This window comes from Sinocyclocheilus grahami, unplaced genomic scaffold, assembly GCF_001515645.1.
Source record: "Sinocyclocheilus grahami isolate Dianchi unplaced genomic scaffold, SAMN03320097.WGS_v1.1 scaffold2114.1, whole genome shotgun sequence".
Taxonomy (NCBI): Eukaryota; Metazoa; Chordata; class Actinopteri; order Cypriniformes; family Cyprinidae; genus Sinocyclocheilus; species Sinocyclocheilus grahami.
In genome coordinates, this window is record NW_015507293.1 from 97,077 (window position 1) to 120,552 (window position 23,476).

Consider the following 23,476-nt stretch of genomic DNA (forward strand, 5'->3'; position numbering starts at 1 on the left):
GAAGATCCAGTCACTGGATGAGGGTTCATGACGTCAGTGGTGGGCGCTGTGAAGATCACAATGTGCTTATTTCTGCTGGAGATTCCCAGAAAACATGTGACACTCATCTCATTTCATTCACATCTGAGACGCGCCACACAACAGAGGAATGTGATTGTTACGTATTTATACAGATTTCTGTATTTTCTGACCTGAAGTCTGATGAATGTGAGATACTTAAAATACATTTATTCCATGCATGGATCATTTCTGACAGCACTGCACAAGCTACATTTCCTACATTTGTGTAAGAGCTATTATTAAAAACAAAAGTATTATCATTAAATACCTGTTTTTTATTTTACTGTGCGATAATATTAATAAACGAAAAATATTAGTTTTAATAATAAATTATAAATAATAATAACAATAAATATGGTTTATTTGACAGTGAAATTGTATTTTTGCAACAGTAATTCATTTCTTAATTGATTTTTTAAATATATTTCATAAATGATAATACAATAAAAAGATTAGCTTTAATAATAAATTAATAATAATAATAAATATGATTTATAGTCAATTATTTCTTAAGTGATTTTTGTTGTATATATTTTAGTAATAATTTTTATGTTTATAAATAATCTTATTATAATTATTTTATAATATTTATAATATATTTCTTAATTGATTTTTTCTGTATTTTTTAAATAATAAAAAATATAAATTTTAAAAATAATATTATATTATTATAATAATATTATTAATATCTCAGATGCAGTGAATCAGTGAAGTCAATGAATGTTTTGTTTTATATGTTTTGAAAATATATATTAGAATAATAGTAATAATAATAATAAGATATTATTATTATTAAATAGTTTTTATTTGACTGTGTAATAGTATTATTAAAATAGTAATATATTGTTAATAGAATTGTTTGCATTTTTTTAAATAACAAATTATTATTATTATTATTATTATTATTGTCTCAGATGCAGTGAGTCTCAGTGTTTGTGTGTAAAAGAGCATTAATGTGTTTGATACACCACAGAAGAAGAGTGTTTAACTACACAATTAAACGTTAGTCTCGTTAGAAGCTACAAACACATTTAGGTTCTAATTGCATCTTTTATTTTGAAGTGTGTAAGTGATTCATGAGAGTCGTTTGTGGTCATACGACTGATTCTCAGATGAGTGTTTCAGATCCTCATCTGTGAGCTTGAGCTGCGTCTTTATGAGACACAATTAAAGTAATTGACACTTAACCGCAGCTCATGACGAGCAGCATCGCTCTTCTGCTGCCCACAGTCCCACAGCACTGCGTTAGTCGCTCTCTCACATTCCTCATCAGCACAGCTTGAAGGCCTGTGACTCCAGAGGTCAAAGGTCAGAGAGCAGAAGCCGTCAGAGTAATTAGATAATGAGGCGTAATGACCTCGTGCCCCGACCGATCGAGTGTGAGTCACACTGTCTTCACTACATGAGCAGCTGCCTACTAAGGGAGCGTCATGCATGCATTTTCTGAGGAAACGTTTCATGTAGATGACAGTTCAGATTAAAGTACTTTATTGACATGATTGGCTTTGCATGCAATATTATCAAAACCTTTACATGACATGTACGCATTTATCAGTCGCCAACAACAGAGGAGCAGCATTGCATCAAAGAGCCACAGATATTCCTAATATACAATGCCAGGTTTAGTACAACTGGATTAGTACAAAACCAGTACTATAGCAATAACAAATGATACAGCTCTGTCTGTTTTATGGAAATGTGTTTTATGTGTCCATTATTTGCAGGTAAGCAGAAAAGTGAGTAACTCAATGTCTCAATGTGCAGCGTGATAGTGAGGACTGACTTGTATTGCACACATGTATGAAATAAGGATGACTAGATTCATCAAATAAATGGTTATTATAATGTGTGTTTATTGTGTATTTACTGCTGTACAAAACAAAAATAGCCTTGGAGGGCATTAACGTCAGCAGACAGCAGCTCTGATGTTATAATGTGAGGATCTAATATGCAGGAAATATTGGATAAAACGGTTCAATTTCATTAGAAACAGCGTGTTCTAGTGGATATACACAAATGGATAAAAATAAAAGTGCCAACAGGGGAGAAAATGCAAAGGATAATAAAGTCAAATGTTACAAAGTTTGGTCTGCGCTCATTAGAATCAAAGCAGGGGATAGAATAAAGGCTTCGTTGTGACGAAGGCAAGTCTTTTATTACCAGATAGCCGAAACATTTGTCTGTTTTATCCCCTGCTTTGATTCTAATAAAAGACTTCATGAGTGCAGACCAATCTTTGTAATGTTTGAAGAAATATGGCACCTAATTCAGCTCAAATAAATAGAACAGAAGCATAAAAACAAGCACAACACACAACAATAACCAAACTTAAAATCAAGCACAATAAAACACAGCAAATATGTATGTGATCCCTTGCTTGTTCCTGCTTTCTCTCTGTCCTGGTTTTGTAATATTCGTATTCATTTTGCCTCGGAAATGTTCAATAAAGCAGCAATGATTTTGGATTTATGTGGTCTCTTAACTCTTGTTCTACCTGTTATTCAATTTATCTTCTTTAACTATATAGCGCTTGAAAGCTGAAAAACGTAAGATTCGACATGAAGTCTGTGTTCCAATCAGTTCATTATAGCAGGAGTGATACTTCAAAAAGCAGAAAGAAGCAGGAAAGAGACATTGTTATGTTTGTGATCAGAAAAGTCTCCTAGGAAGTCCCATGATGCAGTGAGCAAAAGCATTCATGCAAGCAGAGAAAACCCAGCGGATTTCATCAGAGATGCCAGAAACAGAACCTGCTCAAACGTTTGTCTTAATTTCAAATCCTAGTATTTCATGCGGAATCGTTAGTCACTCTTGAGTCTATTTGGGCTTCTCTTAAACTCCAGGACTGTGCTGTAGACCAGGATTCAAGGTTCATTTCATTTGAGGACGTCTCGTTTGACTGCTGGATAATGCTGGTTATATCTCTGGACCTCTTTGACCTTTGACCCTGCCGCGTTTGGCTCTGCTGCTTGATGTTGCCTTTTAAGAGAGAGTGACATTAGCAGGTCGCGTGACCTTTGACCTGCCGAACACTGGGATCCTCAGAAGAGCACGATCACACTGGTGAAGTCTAGATCTTGAGTAGTCCATTCAGCGATAGTTCGGCGGAAATCAGTGAATTAAATCAGTGGCATTTGCCGTATGTATTGTTGATGATAATATCATAATTGTTATTTTAGTGATTGTAAACCGACATTGAGTGTCACTCACTTTGCAAAAACAAAACAACCAAAAAACCAAAACAGCTTAGAGTTTTTGTTTGGAAACCAATAACTCAGTTGATCCAGATTCAATATATGCACTGGCTTGAGTTTGTCTTGTATTTCTATATAATTAAGCTATATGTATCACATGAACATTACTGCTGATTTTTCTAATATCAGCACAAATGTTCATAGGCAAACAAGAAGTTAATACTGTTATATTTTAGACACAATATTGTCTGTTTTGTGCTTTATTTCACCAATGAAAATATTTATGAATGAATCAGCCATTTGAACGAATCAGTTGAATGAATGACTCAAGCAAAAAAAAAACTATTTTCAGGTTTAGTCTCATATTTAAAAGTAATTTCATATTTTAGTATTTTAAATATTTTAAAACAGTGTAAATACATGTAAACGCTGCTTCAGATGCTGCTTCTGCAGTGCAAAGATGGATTTTATTGATACTGATTTCATCTGATTGCTAACAGCCGATCGTGTTGTGTTATTCTAACAGAATGTATTGATTAAATGTAAGAATTGGACAAGAAAGATGATGCATAGATCTAATAAAGTTAGAAAACATGCTCTTATAAAGGTAATTAACGTAAAGTTCATTCAGTCACTGCAGTGAAGTGACCATCGCACAGAACATGAAGAATATTCTCATAAAAAGTAAATTTTGTGTAGTTGTTGTTAAAAAATCCCAGAAAATATTTTTTTGCATAAATATTTCTTGATAAAGTTTTTTGTCAATATCACATCATTAGCAGCATATATTCTTCTAGTATTTCTCTCTTTTTCGAGTATCTGACATCAGTATGACGCACTAGAAGAACCATTCCGTGACAGACAGTAAAATAATCCTCTGTAAAATTAATCTACTTCAGTTCTGAAGCATTATATATATATGTGTGATCAGCTGATAAAGTCACTGATTACAGAACGAGTTCAGTGATGAAAGGGCTGTTTGTGTCTGTTTGGCTCTTCTGTCTCTCATGGGGAAGTGCTGCTCTGTTTTTGGGTCTCAGTGTCTTGTAGACATGAATTATTGATCGTACACAAAGTGAGACGGATCACAGACCTTCAGTCATGTAATGTGACGTGTTTCAGAGTCAAACTGGAAATGATGTAGGTTTTATTTGATCTTTGAGGATTTGATTGGGCTGTGAATGTTGAGCTGTGATATTATTGGTTTATCTTCATTCCCCGCCCACACGGCCTTGATTACATCAGCAGAGAAGGACAGTCATTTAAAAGAGTAATGGAATGATTTTCGTTCACGTTGCGATTGTTGCAGACAGGTGTATTATAAAGATGCTGCTGTGTTTTAGGAGGATGTGATTGACAGCCGTCTGAATGTCACTCAGAGCAGGGATTTATGGGTAAAAACACTGCAGGGTTTTACTTCTGGAAGTGAGTTTGGACGAGCAGGAACATTTCACATTCCTCTTCATGGTAAACTATGCTGAAAATGACTTACATGATGTCATTTTGGTATCCCTGGATATTTGTCAAATATTCAGGTGTATTGTGTTTTATTTTTTCACAGTTCCATTTTTTCCCCAATTTATCTTTCCACAAATGTATTTTATTGATTAATTGATTGATTGACTCATTGCACAAATTATATTTAGTTTTTCCTTAAATTCTGGGTTTTTTTTTCATAAATTCATTTTTTTTCTAGATTCCGTTTTAATGGTTTAATGTAATTTGAATAATCAAAAAAAAATGCAATCATTTCAAGGAATTAAACTTCAGCCATTTCACATTTGACTTTTTTTTCAATAATTGAGCCCTATGATTTTTTTTTTCTTCCAGAAATTCTGTGTTGTGTGTTTAACTTTTCTGGAAATATGATTTGATACAAATGTATTATTGGTGGTAATCAAATGAAGGCATAAAACATGAACAAATTAAAATGTAACTTTTTTTTTTTTGCAAACAGAGTTGTACTGGTAAAATTAGCATTTCTTAAATCTTTTAATAATTGTATTATTGTTATTATTACTACTATTATTATTATTATTACAGTCTACTGTACAAGAGCAATACAATTCTGTCTTAATGTCTTTAAGTGGAATGGAAATGTAGCAGGTTGTAGTGAAGCTCTCAAATTCAGTGCCATACTCTTAAATTAGAGTAAATTCCTTTTTTTTTATGGCAGCTGTGCTATCAAGATAATCGATTTACTCTGATTTTGCTGTGGGAGCTGCAGTAACTGTGGTGTTACCAGGGTAAATGTCACTGATTCAGATTGATAAAGGACTGTCTGAGTCTTCAGAGGATGAAGCAGCTCTTCATGTTGTGCTCTGAAGATTTCTCCGCTCAGACCTTGTTCTCCAGCGCTTGTGGCTCTGACGCAGGTTTGATGATGAAAGGGGCCTTGGGCTCCGGATCTCCTCAGGCCCCTATGGGTCTGTGTGCTAATGAGGCCCCTGCCCATCATCCTCCGCTGTTATTCAGAAATCAGACACAGAGCCTCAGATTGGACTGCATTATTTGTCTTTCAGGGAAACTAAATAATAATAAATATCAGATCACCTCTCTCTCTCTCCTCCAGCCCAGCACGGGCTGCCCCTTCTAACCCCTGGTTATCCGATGTTCTTCGTGAGCATCGGACCAAACTCAGGGCAGCAGAGAGAAAATGGCGCAAATCAAAAGATCCGTCAGACCTGAGAATGTGTCAGTCTTTGCTTTCATCTTTCTCTGCTGAAGTCCATACTGCCAAATCTTCATACTTCCACAACAAGATCAACAGCGCTCCAGACACACGTAATCTCTTCAAAACTTTCCATTCTCTCCTCTGTCCCCCTCCTCTCCAGCCATCCTACAACATGCCCTCTAGACCCAATCCCCTCACACCTCCTCCAAGCAATCTCTCCTACACTTTTACCAACACTCACACACATCATCAATACATATCTCCTCACAGGCACCTTCCCCACTGCATTCAAGCAGGCTCAGATAACCCCACTGCTCAAAAAACCTACATTAAACACTTATCTTATAGACAGCTACAGACCTGTCTCTCTCATTCCATTCATATTGAAAACCCTTGAACAAGTTTTTTTTTTTAACCAGGTATCATTGTTTCTTTCACAGAACAACAAACTGGATGTTAACCAGTCAGGTTTCAGGAGTGGCCATTCAACTGAGACTGCCTTATTCTGCTGGATCTATCTGCTGCTTTTGACACTGTCAATCATCAGATCCTCCTGTCTGCCCTCTCTTCACTGGGCATCACAGGGGTTCCTCTTCTCTGGTTTGAATCCTATCTCACTGGTAGGTCTTTCAGGGTGCCTTGGGGAGGGGAGGTATCCAAAGCTTGCCATCGATCGACCCTGCCAGTGTTTGACCACTTCTCTTGTGAAATAAAGCTTGCACATGGATCCGCACGCCTCTCGTCTCGTCAGCCCCGTTACAGGCATATGAATATTGACATATGTAATTGCCCATATTTATTTGAATATATTGAATATTTGTCATAATAGCAACACTATGAATGTAATTGAATGATTTCACTCAATTAGGATTTAGGTATAGAATTTAATTAGGCCCACTTGGGCCAATTCTGGGGGGCCATCTTACTCCAAGGGTCCAATTTAATCTTTTTAGTTGAAAATTAAAGCTATAATTTTTACGTGTCCACAAATCCTACATTAACATATAAACACAAAAAAATTTATATTCAACATAAGATAATGTAATAGATCACTATTTTCCAGAGACCTGGATCTTTCAACCTCCAAACTGACTAAATCTCACAAATGTTGATATTCACTTGAAGTGACAATATTAAGAAGAGCTAGAAGAGAACTATTCATTAAAAGTTCTGAGATTAGATTTTGGGCTGAAAAAAATATGATGGGTGGGTCATGTAACTAATACACATGCAATATTTCTGACAGACTGTATCTGTTTGTAACTCACGATGTTTTCTGCATGTTCCTTCTCTATCTGAAAGTCTCAGAGCTCCACTTGTTTCCTTGGTGCAGGGAATGCAGATTGGCCTGTAGAGACAAACATGATATGCATTGATTCATGACACAATTTTAACACTTTTTAGTAGCATAAATTAATGCATGTCATGTTGACAAGCTGCGTTCCTCACCGAAGAGCAAGATCCATAATTACAGGGTTCTCCAGCTGAATAAGAGCCACGTCAAATTCATAATATTCAGGTATTCCCATGTTCTGTTTTGCTGCAACGTCATAGCTAGGATGAGGTATGTAATCTTTCACTTTTATTCCTAAGAAGAGAAAAGGAAACACCACTGATGAGGTTTACACCATTACATGTAAAAAAAAAGAAAGAACTGTATTCTAAATAATTCTAAGTATTACCTTTAATATCTGAACCCAAATCAACAGTTATCCTATCAGGTGTATCACCAAACCTGAAGCAGTGAGCCGCTGTCAAGATAAAGCTTGAGGTGACTAATGACCCCACACAATTTGAAATCTGTCCACTGTTGCGCTGCAAAATCATCAGAGAGGGACTAAATATTTAGTTGAAATATTTAACAAAGAATGTTCAAAGAACTAGCATGGTTATGCTAAGACATTTATTTGATTTATTTGTCCACATTTTAACCAGAAATAAGACTAAGATATAGAAATACCCACAGTCACACTGATCTTTGCCAACCAGGGGTATTGATGACGTTTGTGAGAATCAGTGCCATCATCGTAATCTCTGTAAAGTCCACATAATGTTACACTGGTGCCCTCATCTGTTCAGGCAAGGAAAACAGGAGAAATTTATATATTGAATATACTGACTGTGCTTTGCAATGGATGTGGAGGACAATAATTTAACTTTTTTTTAGCTTTTTACCCAACTAAGTGCATGTTTCTAAATGGAAAAACATAATGAAGTACCAATCATGCCGTCAAATGTCTCCTGCAAATCATCCAAGTTCTTAAGCTTGAAGAAAAACTTCTCGTTGCCCCTGTCAGTCTTCAAATCATTAATGTCCTCAGAGTTCACATCATCTCCCATTCCAAACACATACAGGTCTGCACAAAAAAGGTATCACAATAATAAAAAATAAAAATAAAAAAAGAATTGAGCTGTATTTGAAAATTTGCTTAAACTCAAAGATCATTCGTGTTCTTTCTCACCAAGGTTTTCCTCCTCCTCTGAAGGAGTGTTTTGTTTTACAAGATCTTTGATCTGGTCCACCCATTTTCTTGGATTACCACCCATGTTGGCCTGACCTAAAGAGTGAATCATAAAAGTGATCATTTGATTATTTTTTAACATCAAGAGCAAAAAGCACTTGAACAGATTCAGTGCTAACCACCAAGTATAAATATTGCTATTATTATTTATTTTTTTACGATTCCAAATCAAAATTGAAATAAACATCATCATTACCATCAGAGAACATGATGACGATATGTTGGGTCTTCTTGAATTCCTCTTTATTCCTCATCTGCTCTATTTGCATACTTTCTAAAATGCTCTTATAGGCCTGGGCGATATTAGTTCCTGTTCTATCACCTTTACCTGTTAGTCACAAAACCATCGGGATTTTAAAATATGTCCTTAAAGACAAGTTATGAAATATTTTACTCTCAGACTGACCACACCGAACAAACACATTTCAATTTTTGCTGTAAGAATGACCTTTAAATCAGATCTAAACAAAACACTTACTGTTATATTCATAATCCTTCAGTCTTTTAAGAATTTCTAACAGATTGTTTTTTTGCCCGCTTTTGAAGTCCCTCATGGAGACTATCCGTGCAACATCTGTGGCAAAAATCAGGATCTCATAGTTTGGGGAGACTTCGTAATAACTGATCTGTTGGTAATGATCATAGGTTCACAAAGTTTCATTATGAATATAAAACACGACATTAAGAGAAGATAATTGAATGGGAAACTAATAGTGTGCTAGTAATGGGACATAGGCAGAAATGTCAAAGAATAGATAGCCAAAGGGTGTGACTGTGTTGTCAACATACTATTTATCTCATATACCTTTTCTATAAGTGTTTTGATGACACCTTTTGCCTTTTCAAAGTCCTCTTCGTCTATGCTGTCAGATACATCCAGAGCAATGTAGATATCAAGCTTCCCCCCATTACCCACTCGTATTCTTTTTCCGTACTGATCTGAAGACACAGGGAACAGGTTTTATACAAAATAAGTAGTGGTAACCAAAAACTATATGCTGCCTTACAGAGGAAGAAGACGAGTGTGAGTTGCACAAGACTACCTGTTCCTTCATACTGTTGAGAAACTGCTAGATTTGACTTTAGAGAACTGCTGAAACCCTCTGATGCTTCCTCTGGGCTGTCGTATGTGAAATCAGCTGTATTTACACAACAACAACATTAGCAAAGCTGAATATGTACTGCATTGCACTTCAAACGAGTAAGATGAAAGGTTTACCGTAACATTGTGGCTCTGTTCCTGACCACTGGCCATTCTCCTGACAGACTCGCTCCTTGGAACCAATCAGAGTCAATTTATTTTCACAGCGGTACGTGACTTTGTCATCTATATTAAACATGTGGCCTGTTCTTGTAGAGCCAGCGGGAATCCCAGGATCAGGACAGTGATCAGCTGTTTGAAAAAAGGAACAGGCAATGGAAGCGAATGAGAAATTATGAAAAGCAAATTGTGACTCAATCTTTGCTTATTCTTCTAAAAGGGCTGAAATTGTTTATTTAATCTGTAGACTATTCATGAACCAGGAAATTGACAGCATTTAAAGACTTCCCACTCACAGTTTCTTCCACAGACTGGTGTGCCTCCACTCCATTTCCCATTCGCCTGGCAAACTCGAGTCCCCGAGCCACGGAAATCGTAGCCAGAATTACACGAGTAGTGGGTTGTGTCGTTCACAAAATACTGCCTCTGATATGGATACACCTCTCCATTTTTGAAACCACGAGGATCAGGACATGTGATTTCTGAGATAAAGGATTTTTGTGTGCGTGTGAGTAGCCTGTGTTGTGTTTTCAATTATGAATAAGTGTATGCTCATGTTTTGCTTACTCTTGCACTCTGGTTGTTTTCTTTTGGGCAACGGGTTCCATTTTCCTCTGATACAGTGACGAATCCTGATGGCTGGGTAATAGCCTTCTGAACAGTTGTATCTTACAATGCTCCCATCTTTTGAGAAAGAAAAACTCCCTCCACTAATACTGAGATTCTCATCGGGGCACGAAATAGAGGACGGAGCACCTATGAGAAATATAAGAGGGCTAGATGAAAAATTTTTTTAAAAAAAGGTGTTGCAAGAGTGCACTGTAAAGAACACAAAATGTTCTAACAGAAACTCTTAAAAATAAATGTTTCAAAATGGCCTTTTACGACAATGCCATAGAAGAACCATTCTGGGTTTAAAAAATCTTTTCAGTGAACAGTTCTTTCTCCTGAGACCTTGTGACCTTGAGGACATTATATTTTGGTGTATTTCTCTGAGACTATACATGCCACAGTTTGGATGTCCTGTACAGAGCACATTCAGAGTTTTTCAGAGATACTAAATGTTTGGATGTTTCACTATGACCACTCCCTCTCCTTTTAAGGATTTCTGGATGTCCTGTACAGAGCACATTCAGGGCTTTTCAGAGATACTAAATGTTTGGATGTTTCACTATGACCACTCTTGGTCTTCAAATATGTCTGATATTAATTTAGTGACACTCTTATGGAAATATGATAATCATTTGTAATTATCATTTAAATCTATCTAATTTTTAAACTGTCTGTCATAAATCAACATCTCAGGAAAATGTAATGGGGTTTCAAATCAAAATATGACTTTCTGTTACGAAACAGGAGGTTGATTTCATACATGTCCTCATATGAGGACACTGGGACTAAAAGCATGTTTATTAGCATTTTGGGAGACATAACAAATGAATAGGGAAAGAAATTATGTTTCAATATTCCATGAAATATTATATATTATTATGAAAATCTTGTCAAATATTACTCCCATTATTACACTTTCTTTTTTCATTACATGTTGCCCCAAAAACACATTAATAGGCAAATTAGATTTAGTTTATAGATACATTGTATATAATGAGAAAACCCATTTATGGCCATTTTACACACATTTTGCAGAAAGAAAAATGGTATATCAAATCATTGTTATAACATAGTTGAGAATCATCGTTATACAAAGTTTGCTAAAAAAATAAAATAAAAATCCTGAAAACTAAAATGTATTGGTGATTTAAAAAATCTATTGTTTTTGCCTATGCATGTTCATTCATGTTTTGTTTTTTTTAATTGAGTCCCGATGTCCTCTACCGAGGACATAGCATAACTTATGAATTAAATATCATTTAAAAAAAAAAAAAAAAAATGTATGCTCTAAACAATGTAAAGACATTAAAAAAACTTTTTTTTTCCTAAAAATATTTTCACGGGTCTTAAGAGGTTAAAGGGGTCATATGACGTTGCTAAAAATAACATTATTTTGTGTATTTGGAGTAATGAAATGTGTTTATGCGGTTTAAGGTTAAAAAAACATTATTTTCCACATACTGTACATTATTGTTCTCCTCTATGCCCCGCCTTTCTGAAATGGGTCGATTTTTACAAAGCTCATCGGTCTGAAAAGCGAGGTGTGCTCTGATTGGCCAGCTATCCAGTGCGTTGTGATTGGCCGAATACCTCAAGTGTGTGACGGAAATGTTACGTCCCTACCATACTTTGATGCCCTGTCCGGCCGGAGCGACGAGACAAAAACATTAAAACCCATTATAAATGAGGCATTTGTTGCATCCAGTGGGGACATAATTACGAATTATAATGACTTATACTGTCTTTTTACGCATTGCATCGCGCCGCGTAAACACAAAACCACGTCTGCATTTGTGATCGGAGAAATGACAAACAACAACTCTACACCGCTTAAAACTCACGTTTGAATTAAGTAGTTTCGCTTTCACAACGAGAAACACAGCGTCACACACGGCAGCCTTGAGTGAGCGGAGGCCTGAGGGCTAGAGTGAGCGGCAGCCGGCATCTAGAGTGAGTGACGACCGGCGGATACGACGGCGGGCTTGCGGCAACCACATGTGATGACTCCGGGCTGTACTCTGCTTCATCTACGGTGAAAGCCGATCCGGCGATCTACAGCACTAAGTTGATTTATTTCCTCAGCGATCAGCACGGATCAGCTCTAGGCATGACGAAGCGAATATTGTCCTCTTTTGGAAGACCAAACAAAGTAGTTTCGCTTTCACAATGAAACACAGCGTCTTCACGACATGGTGGCAGCAACAATACTACAGCCAGAATAAAAGTTACGCCTTCTTTCTTTGCATGAACATTTGGGCAGCGTTATGCAAATCTTCCCACACAGTGATGTAGACATGTGGGGGCATGTTAGAACGAGCCGTTTTAGGTAGGTGTGGTTGACTCTTAACTGTTATAAAGAATATCTCTTTGGATTTGAGACTTTAGTCTTTGCAACTTTACAGATCTTCTTTATGCACCAAGAGCTTGTAACACTCCAAAGAGAAATGAAAATTTGAAATCGCATCATATGACCCCTTTAATGTGAAGAACATTTTAATAATCTAAAGAACCTTTTTCCACATAAAGGGACCCTCAATGCCAATAATAACTCTCGGCCACAAACTTTCTTTTTAAGTGAAATACAAATTAATATTACTTTGCAAAGTTTTATCAAATCAGTTGTGCAACTTGTGCTACAAATTAAACAATGTACAAATTCAACAGTGCTACGCTATAAAAGATGTATGATGCTTGACATCACAATAAATTGTCCACAGACTAGTGATGAACTATTGCTTTGGACTATATGACTACAGACTATTAAATGTGAACTACTGCTGTTGTAAAATTAAAATGAATTGATAGTTTAATGCATTTATGTGTTTGAAGTTCCCTCAAATCAGCATTTCAGTTAAAAAGCAAAACAGACATTTTAATAATCTAAAGAACCTTTTTCCACATAAAGGGACCCTCAATGCCAATAATAACTCTCGGCCACAAACTTTCTTTTTAAGTGAAATACAAATTAATATTACTTTGCAAAGTTTTATCAAATCAGTTGTGCAACTTGTGCTACAAATTAAACAATGTACAAATTCAACAGTGCTACGCTATAAAAGATGTATGATGCTTGACATCACAATAAATTGTCCACAGACTAGTGATGAACTATTGCTTTGGACTATATGACTACAGACTATTAAATGTGAAATACTGCTGTTGTCAAATTAAAATGAATTGATAGTTTAATGCATTTATGTGTTTGAAGTTCCCTCAAATCAGCATTTCAGTTAAAAAGCTTAACTTTCTATTTATATTTCTGGTTAAAGCCAAGTCAAGAAGACATACCAGTTATAAGAGGACACAGTATGGCAAGCAGGAATAGATTCATCCATGGTTCACACTCCATGATGTTCTTGTCAGGTTCACACAGCAAATGAAACAACAACCAGAGAAGGACACATATTTATAGAGCAAAGTAAACAAGAGGAAGTGACCATGGACATGCACTATTCTGTCAAATACTTTGTCAAGGTAAAACTCACTTGATTTTTTTCATACATGGACCCTTAAAATCATTGATCTTAAAATAATCTTAAAACTGATTCTGAGAAATTATTTATTTTTCCTTAAACTACACTTAAAAAATTCTACTAAATTTTTTAAGGTAAGTGGTTGCAAACAATTAATTTTAGCTACAATTAAATAAAAAATGAGAGCAAAGTAAACAAGAGGAAGTGACCATGGACATGCACTATTCTGTCAAATACTTTGTCAAGGTAAAACTCACTTGATTTTTTTCATACATGGACCCTTAAAATCATTGATCTTAAAATAATCTTAAAACTGATTCTGAGAAATTCTTTATTTTTCCTTAAACTACACTTAAAAAATTCTACTAAATTTTTTAAGGTAAGTGGTTGCAAACAATTAATTTTAGCTACAATTAAATAAAAAAATGATGAAAGTTAGTCAAATAAATTTGTTTATTTAAATGTAGCTAAAATAAATTGATTGCAACCACTTATCTTAAAAAAATTTGTAAATTCAATGAATCATTTTTTTCAGAGAAAGCAGGATGGGCCAATAGGTGTTGGCTGAAATTTAGTAGTGTGCAGGGAAATTGCATTCATAGGCCAAGAGTGTTGCAATAATCTTCACCCCAAATTTCCATACAGTACTTCCCCTTTTAATGTTTCTATTTTTTCTGTCATCATGTTACTGTTAATGGTAAAGAATGTTAGAATCATGTTACTGGAAATGGTAAAGTAAGATTTAAAAGAGCATTTAAGATATAATTCAGTATGCTGTAGAAGGATGCAGATGGCGATTGACAGACATTGATTGACAATGGATGAAATGAAATGAAGTAAAGGATTGGGGGGGGGGGGGATTAGAAAAATGAAAGAAATGGGCTTTGGGATGTTTGACATATTATGTTTGGACTAACTAAGTGAATGAAGCAGCATTGCATCAGGATCTTTACTGATACTATCGTTTGTATCACATAAAAAGTCAACATTTAATAAGAGAAAATTGTCAGAATTTGACTTATTTAAAATAAATATTAATATGCATTTTGCAGTGTTAATATTGTCTTTGATGTTCATTTTATACAGTCCTTTTTTGTTGCTGTGGCAAAAATATACTGCAGTGTTTGATTCAGTTTTTTTGTAATTGTTGCGTTGAGAAATAAATAGTGCAGCACCAAAACCACTATGATGAAACCCTGCAAAAACCCCCTTTGTTGCAATCATAAACTATTTGCGGAAAATTGTTTCTGTTTCTAAATCTGTGACATATTTGGGACATTTATGAGTATAAAATTGAATGGGAACAGCATATAGCACATTTTGGAGCAGGTAACAAGAACTTTCTTGAAGAACAAGAACTTTTCTGTTCTTATTCTTTTCATACAAACTACTCCATTTTATGGTTTCATTTCTGCATATACTTTTTGTCCAATTTTATTGTGCATGATTTTAATATGTTTATTATTTTCAATTAGATACACAACTTCCACAGAATCATATACCAGTCTACTGATTTTCTAGCTAATCTGGTGTCCATGAGACGAGACTGTAAAATTCAAAAATGTGTCCCATTGAATCTAATATAGGTAACTTAAAGTTAATCATCTACTGTAAACCATTTTTGATATGTGAAGAATGGGTTTCCCAAGCTGAGTCATGGTTTCTTACAAGGTTTTTTCCTTATCCTCTATAATTATATTTCACCGTAACCATCGTTTTACTGGTAGTGTTAGAGTTCTATTTACAGGAAAAAAAGAAAATCTAGTTTCATCAAGACTATGTATGTGTGCAGTTTCACGCACAATGAAACTGCACACATCATCATAGATGATGTTTTCAACAGTGGCAGGACGATTTAATGTTAATAAAATTCACAATTCATTTCAGTTCATGTCTCAGAATGTGTAGCTGAGCTCTCGTGCCTCCGTTGGTAAAAAAAAATGAGCCAATCACCATCGAGTGTTCACTTTCAGCGCTGAGGAGTGTTGAGAAAAGAACCCTCGCAAGGGATGCTAGCCTCCTTCTGATATCAACCAAGCATCATAGAGACGTAAATTACCTGATATTATTTTGAACGTCTGCCGCTGCACTGATAATGCACCAAGTACTTATGATGAGTAGCGATATTGAATATTTGATCACCAACAGATTTACCAAGCTGTCTTTCAAACAGTATATATACAAATTTAGGGAAAACAGCCTAAGCTGGATACAGGCTACAGCAGTCGGCTTAATTAAATGGCGCAACAGGCAGCTCTCTTTTAACACAGACTTTTAAGAAGGGATAGATGTTTGCTTCAGGTGATAGGCCAGGTTAGTGAAATTATATTATCTTGCTGAATGTATGTCGTTTTCTTTACGTTTTCTGACTAAAAGCAACCAAAAAGCCATTTTAAAGTGGTTAAGCAAATAATTATAATAATCGGCAGGGATCCCAGACCAATACAATTAGTGTGCCTCCTCTATTTTAAAACTCAGGAGCCGCCACTGGTTTTCAACACCCTCACATGTTTGCTCAGTACAAAAATTGCACAGAATGGCTTCTGTACTGTGTGTTTGGAATGCGTTAACATGACAATGGTTCTTGTCTGATCAATGCCATAGCTGTCATTTTTCATGACATTTTTCATATTCTCTCCATTTTACTTCAGCCCCAAAACAGCAGGTTTAGTGACATACAGTTAGGCTTTTATTACTTGCTATTATCATTTTTTTAAGACAGATGGAAATAAGTTGTGAAATTGCAACAATAAGGAAACTCCCCTGCCTGCCAGTGGTTGGATATTCAGTACAGACTACAAAGACATAACATTAAATCAGTAAAACATGAAAGACAGTTGATAATAAACTGGATTATTTAAAAAAAACTTTTTAAAATTTAACAAAGACCAGCTATTTGACTTAAAATTTAATATACTGATCAGAAAACAAAACAGTGTTTTCTCAGCCTGCACTCACACAGTTTCAGTCTGCTAAAGTATTCACAAGAATTTAAGAGGGTTTCCTATACGGTCATTTTCTAGGTGTTCTTTAAGGAATGAGCGTATCTTCTCACTGAAAAGATTTGAATGGTAATCTCTGGAGTCTGCATCCGAGGTGAATTTCCTTGATTCCTTGCAGATGTCCTTCACTCCCCAGCTTATGATACCAACCTATTAAAGATTTTACAGATATCAAAAAAGTTCCTATTTCTCAGCTTCTCTCAAATTAGTCTTTAATTTCACCATGTAATATGTAACACATTACAGAGACTTTACAGCCACATCATCAATACTGTTTTAAAAAAAAAACGGAAATCTCACCTGAATCACTCGACCTTTTTTATTCACATAAGAGGCCCCACCTGAATCTCCTGTTATAAAATGCCATGCAGACACAAGAAACTATATGAGAATTGTATTAATTTTTCAGAATTGATTAAATTGTTATCAATTCGATTTTTATGACCTAAACAGTAGATTAGAACCAAATACAAGCTGCCGTCTTGATTGCAAAAATCAAACATACCTTTGCAGGCAACATCATCTGTTTTTGGTTCAATACCACCACTGCACAGAAAATTGTCTGTGACTGCTTCCCTGGCATTTTTCACCTCAATTCCTTTTGCTTTTATTGCATCTTCAACACAAGCATCTCGCTAGAGAAAAAGTACACCAAAAAGTGTTCTTATCTTGATGATGATGACTAAATTTTTTTTTTTTTTTAAATCATGAGAGATTCAAATAATATGTTTTCTGATGTTTTTAACATATTTAATGCTAAATGCCTAAATGAAACCCAAGTGCTAGAAAATGGTAGTGCAGGAATGATTGTGTTGATTAATGGCACTTTAAAGGCCCCATGAAATCAAAGTTAAAGTGATGTTGCTTTTAGTTGGTTTATATGGTTGAGTAATTCTAAATGTTGACAATTTGAGAATATTTTACTTTAAAATGCTATGAGGTCTGACATCTCAAATGAATAAACTGCCTCTGCATAAATAAACATAAATGAAGCTTTTCAAACTACACATAATTAGAAATGAGAAAAATCATTACATATTTTCCAAGCTTGAATGTGATGTTTTTTATTGTTTTCGGACTATTGTCTTTTTCACTATCCATATCAGATGTGAAAGCAGCTTCCACAAGCTCGTTGCTCATTAGTATTTCCTCTGTAACAAACGCATAAAGCAAAAACTGACATTTTATGTTTGATATGTTTCATTGCATAAAAGCAATGTCACATGTTTAATATGTATGTTTCATACGTTCTGATATGATTCTTATATGCATGCAGCATGTCTGACAGGGACCTTACCATGTTTTCTGCATGACCCATCACTTTCTGAAAGTTTCAGCGCTCCATTGGTTTCTTTGGTGCATGGGATGCAGATTGGTCTGTAGAGAATTACACATGATGTTATTTAATTAGTTTAGATTTTTTTTCTTCTTTTTTTCATATTCTTACTAAAGTAACATCACATGATGAAGATCTGTGCTCCTCACCGTAGATTAGAACTGATATCAACAGGTTTTTCCAGCTGTATAAGAGCTACATCAAATTCGTAAAATTCCTGTATTCCCATTTCCAGTTTTGCGATGAGGTTATAGTCAGGATGAATTACATATTTTTTTACTTTTACAACTGCAAAAGGAAATGTAAACATAATTTATAAGATTTACCCTGTAACACCTTTTTTTTTTTTTGGTCTGAAAATATGGACGTATCAGGACATACTCATATCTTTTTCCAGTTTAACTGTTATCTTATCAGCCATGTCTCCGTCTTTGAAGCAGTGAGCCGCTGTTAAGATGTAACTTGAGGTAACTAATGACCCCATGCAATTGGAACCTTTTGAAGGACGCTACATGAAGAGCAGAGAAGATGTTCATATAGCTCACGTGGTTCAACTCTTTAGCCATAACATGCATGTCTCTTCTTCTTGTGGGAGAAAATGTTCCTTTAACTTCAATGAGTGTTTCCTTTAAGGTAATTAAGTTCTCTATATAATAAAATGATAAAAAGATTCTGCTCACAACAATATTAATCTGTGCCAACCAGGGAAATGCACGGCGTTTATTTTCCAAGCCTTCCCACACAATCCCACACAATCCTACACTGGTGCTCTCATCTGTGTAAGGAAGCAGGTACACAAGAATTGAATCACTCATTACATACATGACATTCCTTAAATCAGGACTTAAAGAAACCATTAATTATTCTGGAAATGTAAATTCTGTCAACATATATTCACCTCCATGTAGATCCAAACCTGCATAACTTTCTCTCTTCCATAAAACACAAACGGAGACATTTTGTAGAATGTTCCCAAAATCTCACTGCTCATGCCACATATTTAAACTAGTGCATTCATACACACAAGAACTAATGATATTTTCATCAACGGAATCAAACCTGACTTGACACAGCTAAAGGCACCATGTTTGAACCACGTTTTTTTTTTTTGAACTGATGCATCCAAACAATAGTGTTATTGTAATTTTCAAATGTCTTTTTTTAGAGTTTGACATTCATTTCTCTTTTTGTTTTCTACAGAAAACATCAACAACATGAAGGTGATTAAATAATTACAGACATTTCACTTTTGGGTGAAGTATAGATACAGTACCAATCATGTCGTCAAACATCTGCTGAACCTTTGTCAAGTCTTGAAGCTTAAAGAAATATTTTTCTTGGTCCCTCTGTGATACTAAGCCATTCACGTCTTCTTGATTCACGTCTTCTCCAACTCCAAATACATAAAGATCTGGAAAGAGAGGATAGATCCATATCAATATGAAATCAATGATAAAAAACTTCTAAACAAATATGTGTATTTTTTTGCTGCCCCTGATGATACTGCTTGATAATGAAACACACTTTTAAAAAATACTTATAGTCCAAGCAATTTGATTTTAAATATAATTATGATTAATAAATTTCATTGCTCACCAAGTTTCTTCTCTCGCTTTGGATCATTTTTGATGACAAGACGTTTGATACTGTCCACTTTAGGTTTGGGTTTCCCCCCCATGTTTGCGTGACCTATGAAGTAAGATGAGATCAATTGCAGTGAATATTTGCTATTCTATTTTAATTTGTAATACTGTGCATGGGTATTTTATGAATATATTAATGTATTTGTTCTGATAAAGAACTTAAACTGAGTAAGCGCAAAATAAGAAAAGTACAGATACATATGCTTATACTAAATTGTTTGTAAATATTGATAAGTCAGTACCATCACTGAACAATATGATGATGTGTTGCGTCTCACTGAAGGCTGTTGCATTGTTGAGCTCCTCTATGCTCATGCTCTCTTCAATGGTTGAATAGACTTGGGCAATATTGGTACCTGTTTTATCACCTTTCTCTGTTTTTTTTCCCACATCAGAATATTACAGTTAGCAGAGAAACATTTTCTGATTGAAACAACTGACTAAATTTAAATTAAAATGAATCAAAATTGCAACGTGAATTGGGATTTTCTTTTTAAACGAATGTAAGATTTGTTTCATTTTTACTATTACATTGGACAAATAAATAAATGTTTTTTATTTTCAAGTTAGACTTGCATGTACTATTTTTGCATAGTACACTATTCTGTAATATCAATCTTTAAAAAATCTAATTGTTGCCATGTATACAATAAAACTCAAAAAGAGACATTCAAACAGAATACTTACTCTCATAAGTAAAATCGTCCATCTCTTTAAAAATATCCAATAGGCTTGGTTTTTGCATTTTGAAGTTATTCATTTTTATTATTGGTGTAACATCTGTAGCAAACATCAGGATCTCATAGTTTGGGGAGACCGGGTAATAACTAATCTTTTGGGAAAGAGCATTGAGAATTCAAAGATGGAAACAACACCTGTCTGTTATCCGATCAAAATGCTGGATTTCAGTTAATGTTTCCATGATGTGAAACAGGATTTTCACTGAGATGCAGCAAGTATGCAGTGGATTGTGGGAGAACCTCCTGAAACACACTAATGCTCATATTGGAGGTTTCTGACAATGATGAGGAGGTTAAAAGTCAAGTTCACTCTTGAGAGCATCTCAGTGTATCACAATGGTAATTTTTACTTTTTAAAATATTTGTATATATATTATTTCAGAACCTTTAACATCAAAATGAACAACAATTAAAATACTATTTTTAGATTTTAGGAAAGGCTGCATTATACATCAATAGCCTAAACTTCACTTACAGCAACCTCTGAGGATTTAACAATCGACATACCTTGTCTAAAAGCATTTTAATGGTGATTTTTGCATTGTCAAAATCCTTCTCATCTATGCTGTCAGATGCATCCACAGCAATGTAAATATCAAGTTTTCCACCTTCATCCAAAGTTATTTTCCTCCCCTTCTGCTCTAAAGACAGAAGGAACACAGAATTCATGTTTAAATGTGTGGATGTGATTTTTTTCCTGAGCATGGCAACTATTAATGAAGATTTTAGAAAGGTGTGTGTGTGTGCGCTTGTTTATGTGGTTTATGAGGACACAGATTTGTATAATGACATGGGTATTACAACGTGAAGATGCTTTATGAGGACACTTTCGGTGCCCTTGTAATTCAAAAGGCTTATAAATCATACAGAATTAGTTTTTTTGAAAATCTAAAAATGCACAAAGTATCCTGTAAGGGGTAGGTTTAGGTGTAGGGTTGCTGTAGGGCAACAGAAAATACTATTTGTACAGTATAAAAACCATTACGCATATGGAGAGTACCCATAAACCATTAAATTCAGCATGTGTGTGTCTGTGTGATTAATACTTCAAGTGGTACCTTCTTTTTCAACTGCTAGATTTGTCTTTAGAGAACTGCTGAAAGCTTCTGATGCTTCCTCTGGTGTGTCGTATGTGAAATTAGCTGTACAGTATTTACACAACAACAACAGCAACATTATAGGTGCATTATCCAGAAAAGCTACTTTTTATTAGCTAAATCTTAAGGCCAAAAACTTATTTTTGAGAAAACAAAACCACAAAACGTATGATTTTGAAATTACGATGTAGCTATTAGAAGACTCACCGTAACATTGTGGCTCTGTTCCTGACCACTGGCCACCATCCTGACACACTCGCACTTTGGAACCAATCAAGGTCAATGGTCTCTCGCAGTTGTACGTGACTTTGTCGTCTATGTTAAACATGTCCCCTGTTCGACTGCTACCAGGGGGAACACCAGGATCAGGACAGTGATCAGCTGTGAGGCACAAATGGAAGTTACGTTTGAAAACTACATTTCAGTTTAAATCAGAATAGTTCATAGAAACTGCTGTGTGTTTACATATTGACAAAGTAATAGAGATTACTCACAGTCACGTCCACAAATTGGTGTGCTTCCACTCCACTTCCCATTGGGCTTGCAAACACGGACCGCTGAGCCACGGAACGTATAATCGGTATGACATGAGTAGGTGGTTGTGTCATTTACATAGTACTTTTCTTTATATGGAATCACCTCTCCATTCTTGAAAACACGAGGATTGGGACACGTGATCTCTAGAATAAATGCATGAATAAACACATACTGTAGAAGAGTATAACAAAAATAAAGAAGTCCAGCAATTATTCATGATATAATTATACAAATGAATGCCTTGTTTCTTACTTTTGCACTCTGGGGTTTTTATGATTTTGGTCTTTGAGGTCCAGTGTTCATTTTGACAATGACGTGACTGAACTGATGGGTAATATCCATTCGAACAGATGTATCTTAGAAGACTCCCATGTGAATAGCCATTAGAAAGAACAAAGGTCCCTCCAGTAATGTTTAGATTCTCTTTGGGACATGAACCGTCTCTTTTGGACATCGAGGATGGAGCACCTGTAGTGGAAACAGATCAGTGGAGAAGGCCATGAAAAATATGACAGAAGTAACTTTTGTCAGTTGTTGCTGTTTTATTTCCATTAAAAAAAAGAAAGAAAAAAAGAAACATGTATTTTAGAATGCATTCATTTTAATAAGCAAAAAGACCTACCTGCAATAATAGGACATATCATTGCAAGCGTTAACCATTTCAACCGCTGCTTACACTCCATGCTGTTTATTCCAAGTTGAGCTGAGATTAAAAAACACACACACAGGCAAATGGACAGGGGGACATTTTTATAGTGAGGTCAGCAGGAGGATTTTATTTACATTCAGTGGTCAATGTTTAACTTAAAGTCAAATAAAAAAAATCAATTTCCCGGCACACACAACAAAATAATTATCATCATTCGCACGCCATTATATATTTAACAATCACAAAAGAACTAATTATGTTAAAATCTAAATTACAACTGTCATGGATTCTATTTGCTTTTTTTCATTAAAATATAGATGTAGAAAACAGCTGAATTGTTAGGTGAATAGTGTCACAGAATATTGATTTTTAGGGTTAATAATTTGGTTTTGGGTCCAGAGAGCAACTCAAACTCAAGGGGTCATTTAAAAAATGTAATTGAATATCTTTATTGTCATTGTGCTAGTACAATAAAATTGAATACAATCCTTTGGGTGCATAGTCTAACAAAATAAATAAATCAATAAATATAATAAATAGTAAACAGATAGCAGGATCACAAACACACCATTACACACAAAAGACGTCTCACGTTCAACAAAATCAGTTAGTTACTGCAGTATTCAAAACATATGGCTTAAACATAGAAAACTGTTAATCTTACATTCAACTGAGT

General features: G+C 35.0%; 2 protein-coding genes across 2 annotated transcripts; both read right to left on the reverse strand.

Moving 5' to 3' along the window:
• Positions 1 to 1,134: 1,134 nt before the first annotated feature.
• Positions 1,135 to 13,761, reverse strand: LOC107574087 (complement factor B-like). The gene is made up of 15 exons (XM_016260557.1): positions 13,612 to 13,761; positions 10,279 to 10,467; positions 10,008 to 10,193; positions 9,670 to 9,843; positions 9,494 to 9,589; positions 9,256 to 9,389; positions 8,929 to 9,076; positions 8,647 to 8,778; positions 8,391 to 8,486; positions 8,148 to 8,285; positions 7,893 to 7,999; positions 7,611 to 7,743; positions 7,378 to 7,516; positions 7,177 to 7,276; positions 1,135 to 1,206 (listed from the first exon to the last, which is right to left on the reverse strand). The coding sequence occupies exons 1-15, from the start codon at positions 13,670 to 13,672 to the stop codon at positions 1,135 to 1,137; spliced, it is 1,905 nt and encodes a 634-aa protein (XP_016116043.1). The 5' UTR covers positions 13,673 to 13,761.
• Positions 13,762 to 16,462: 2,701 nt separating this feature from the next.
• LOC107574090 (complement factor B-like) lies at positions 16,463 to 22,887 on the reverse strand. The gene is made up of 18 exons (XM_016260558.1): positions 22,774 to 22,887; positions 22,404 to 22,619; positions 22,109 to 22,294; positions 21,822 to 21,995; positions 21,576 to 21,659; positions 21,025 to 21,158; positions 20,465 to 20,609; positions 20,020 to 20,151; positions 19,731 to 19,823; positions 19,408 to 19,545; positions 18,815 to 18,909; positions 18,516 to 18,642; positions 18,284 to 18,422; positions 18,096 to 18,175; positions 17,834 to 17,949; positions 17,304 to 17,433; positions 17,099 to 17,148; positions 16,463 to 16,948 (listed from the first exon to the last, which is right to left on the reverse strand). The coding sequence occupies exons 1-18, from the start codon at positions 22,832 to 22,834 to the stop codon at positions 16,778 to 16,780; spliced, it is 2,271 nt and encodes a 756-aa protein (XP_016116044.1). The 5' UTR covers positions 22,835 to 22,887; the 3' UTR covers positions 16,463 to 16,777.
• Positions 22,888 to 23,476: the final 589 nt, after the last annotated feature.

Excerpts from the sequence above, each read along its gene's own strand:
- LOC107574087 (XM_016260557.1), bottom strand. The coding sequence starts at position 13,672 with ATGGAGTGTGAACCATGGATGAATCTATTCCTGCTTGCCATACTGTGT. Across the intron at positions 8,487-8,646 it reads CGTCATCATGTTCTCTGATG|GTCAGGCCAACATGGGTGGT; the intron begins GTAATGATGATG and ends TTCACTCTTTAG. Across the intron at positions 7,744-7,892 it reads TGGCAAAGATCAGTGTGACT|CGCAACAGTGGACAGATTTC; the intron begins GTGGGTATTTCT and ends ATGATTTTGCAG.
- LOC107574090 (XM_016260558.1), bottom strand. The coding sequence starts at position 22,834 with ATGGAGTGTAAGCAGCGGTTGAAATGGTTAACGCTTGCAATGATATGT. Across the intron at positions 20,610-21,024 it reads TTAAAATGCTTTTAGACAAG|ATTAGTTATTACCCGGTCTC; the intron begins GTATGTCGATTG and ends CTTTCCCAAAAG. Across the intron at positions 17,434-17,833 it reads CATTCAAGCTTGGAAAATAT|CGAGATGCTTGTGTTGAAGA; the intron begins GTAATGATTTTT and ends CTTTTTCTCTAG.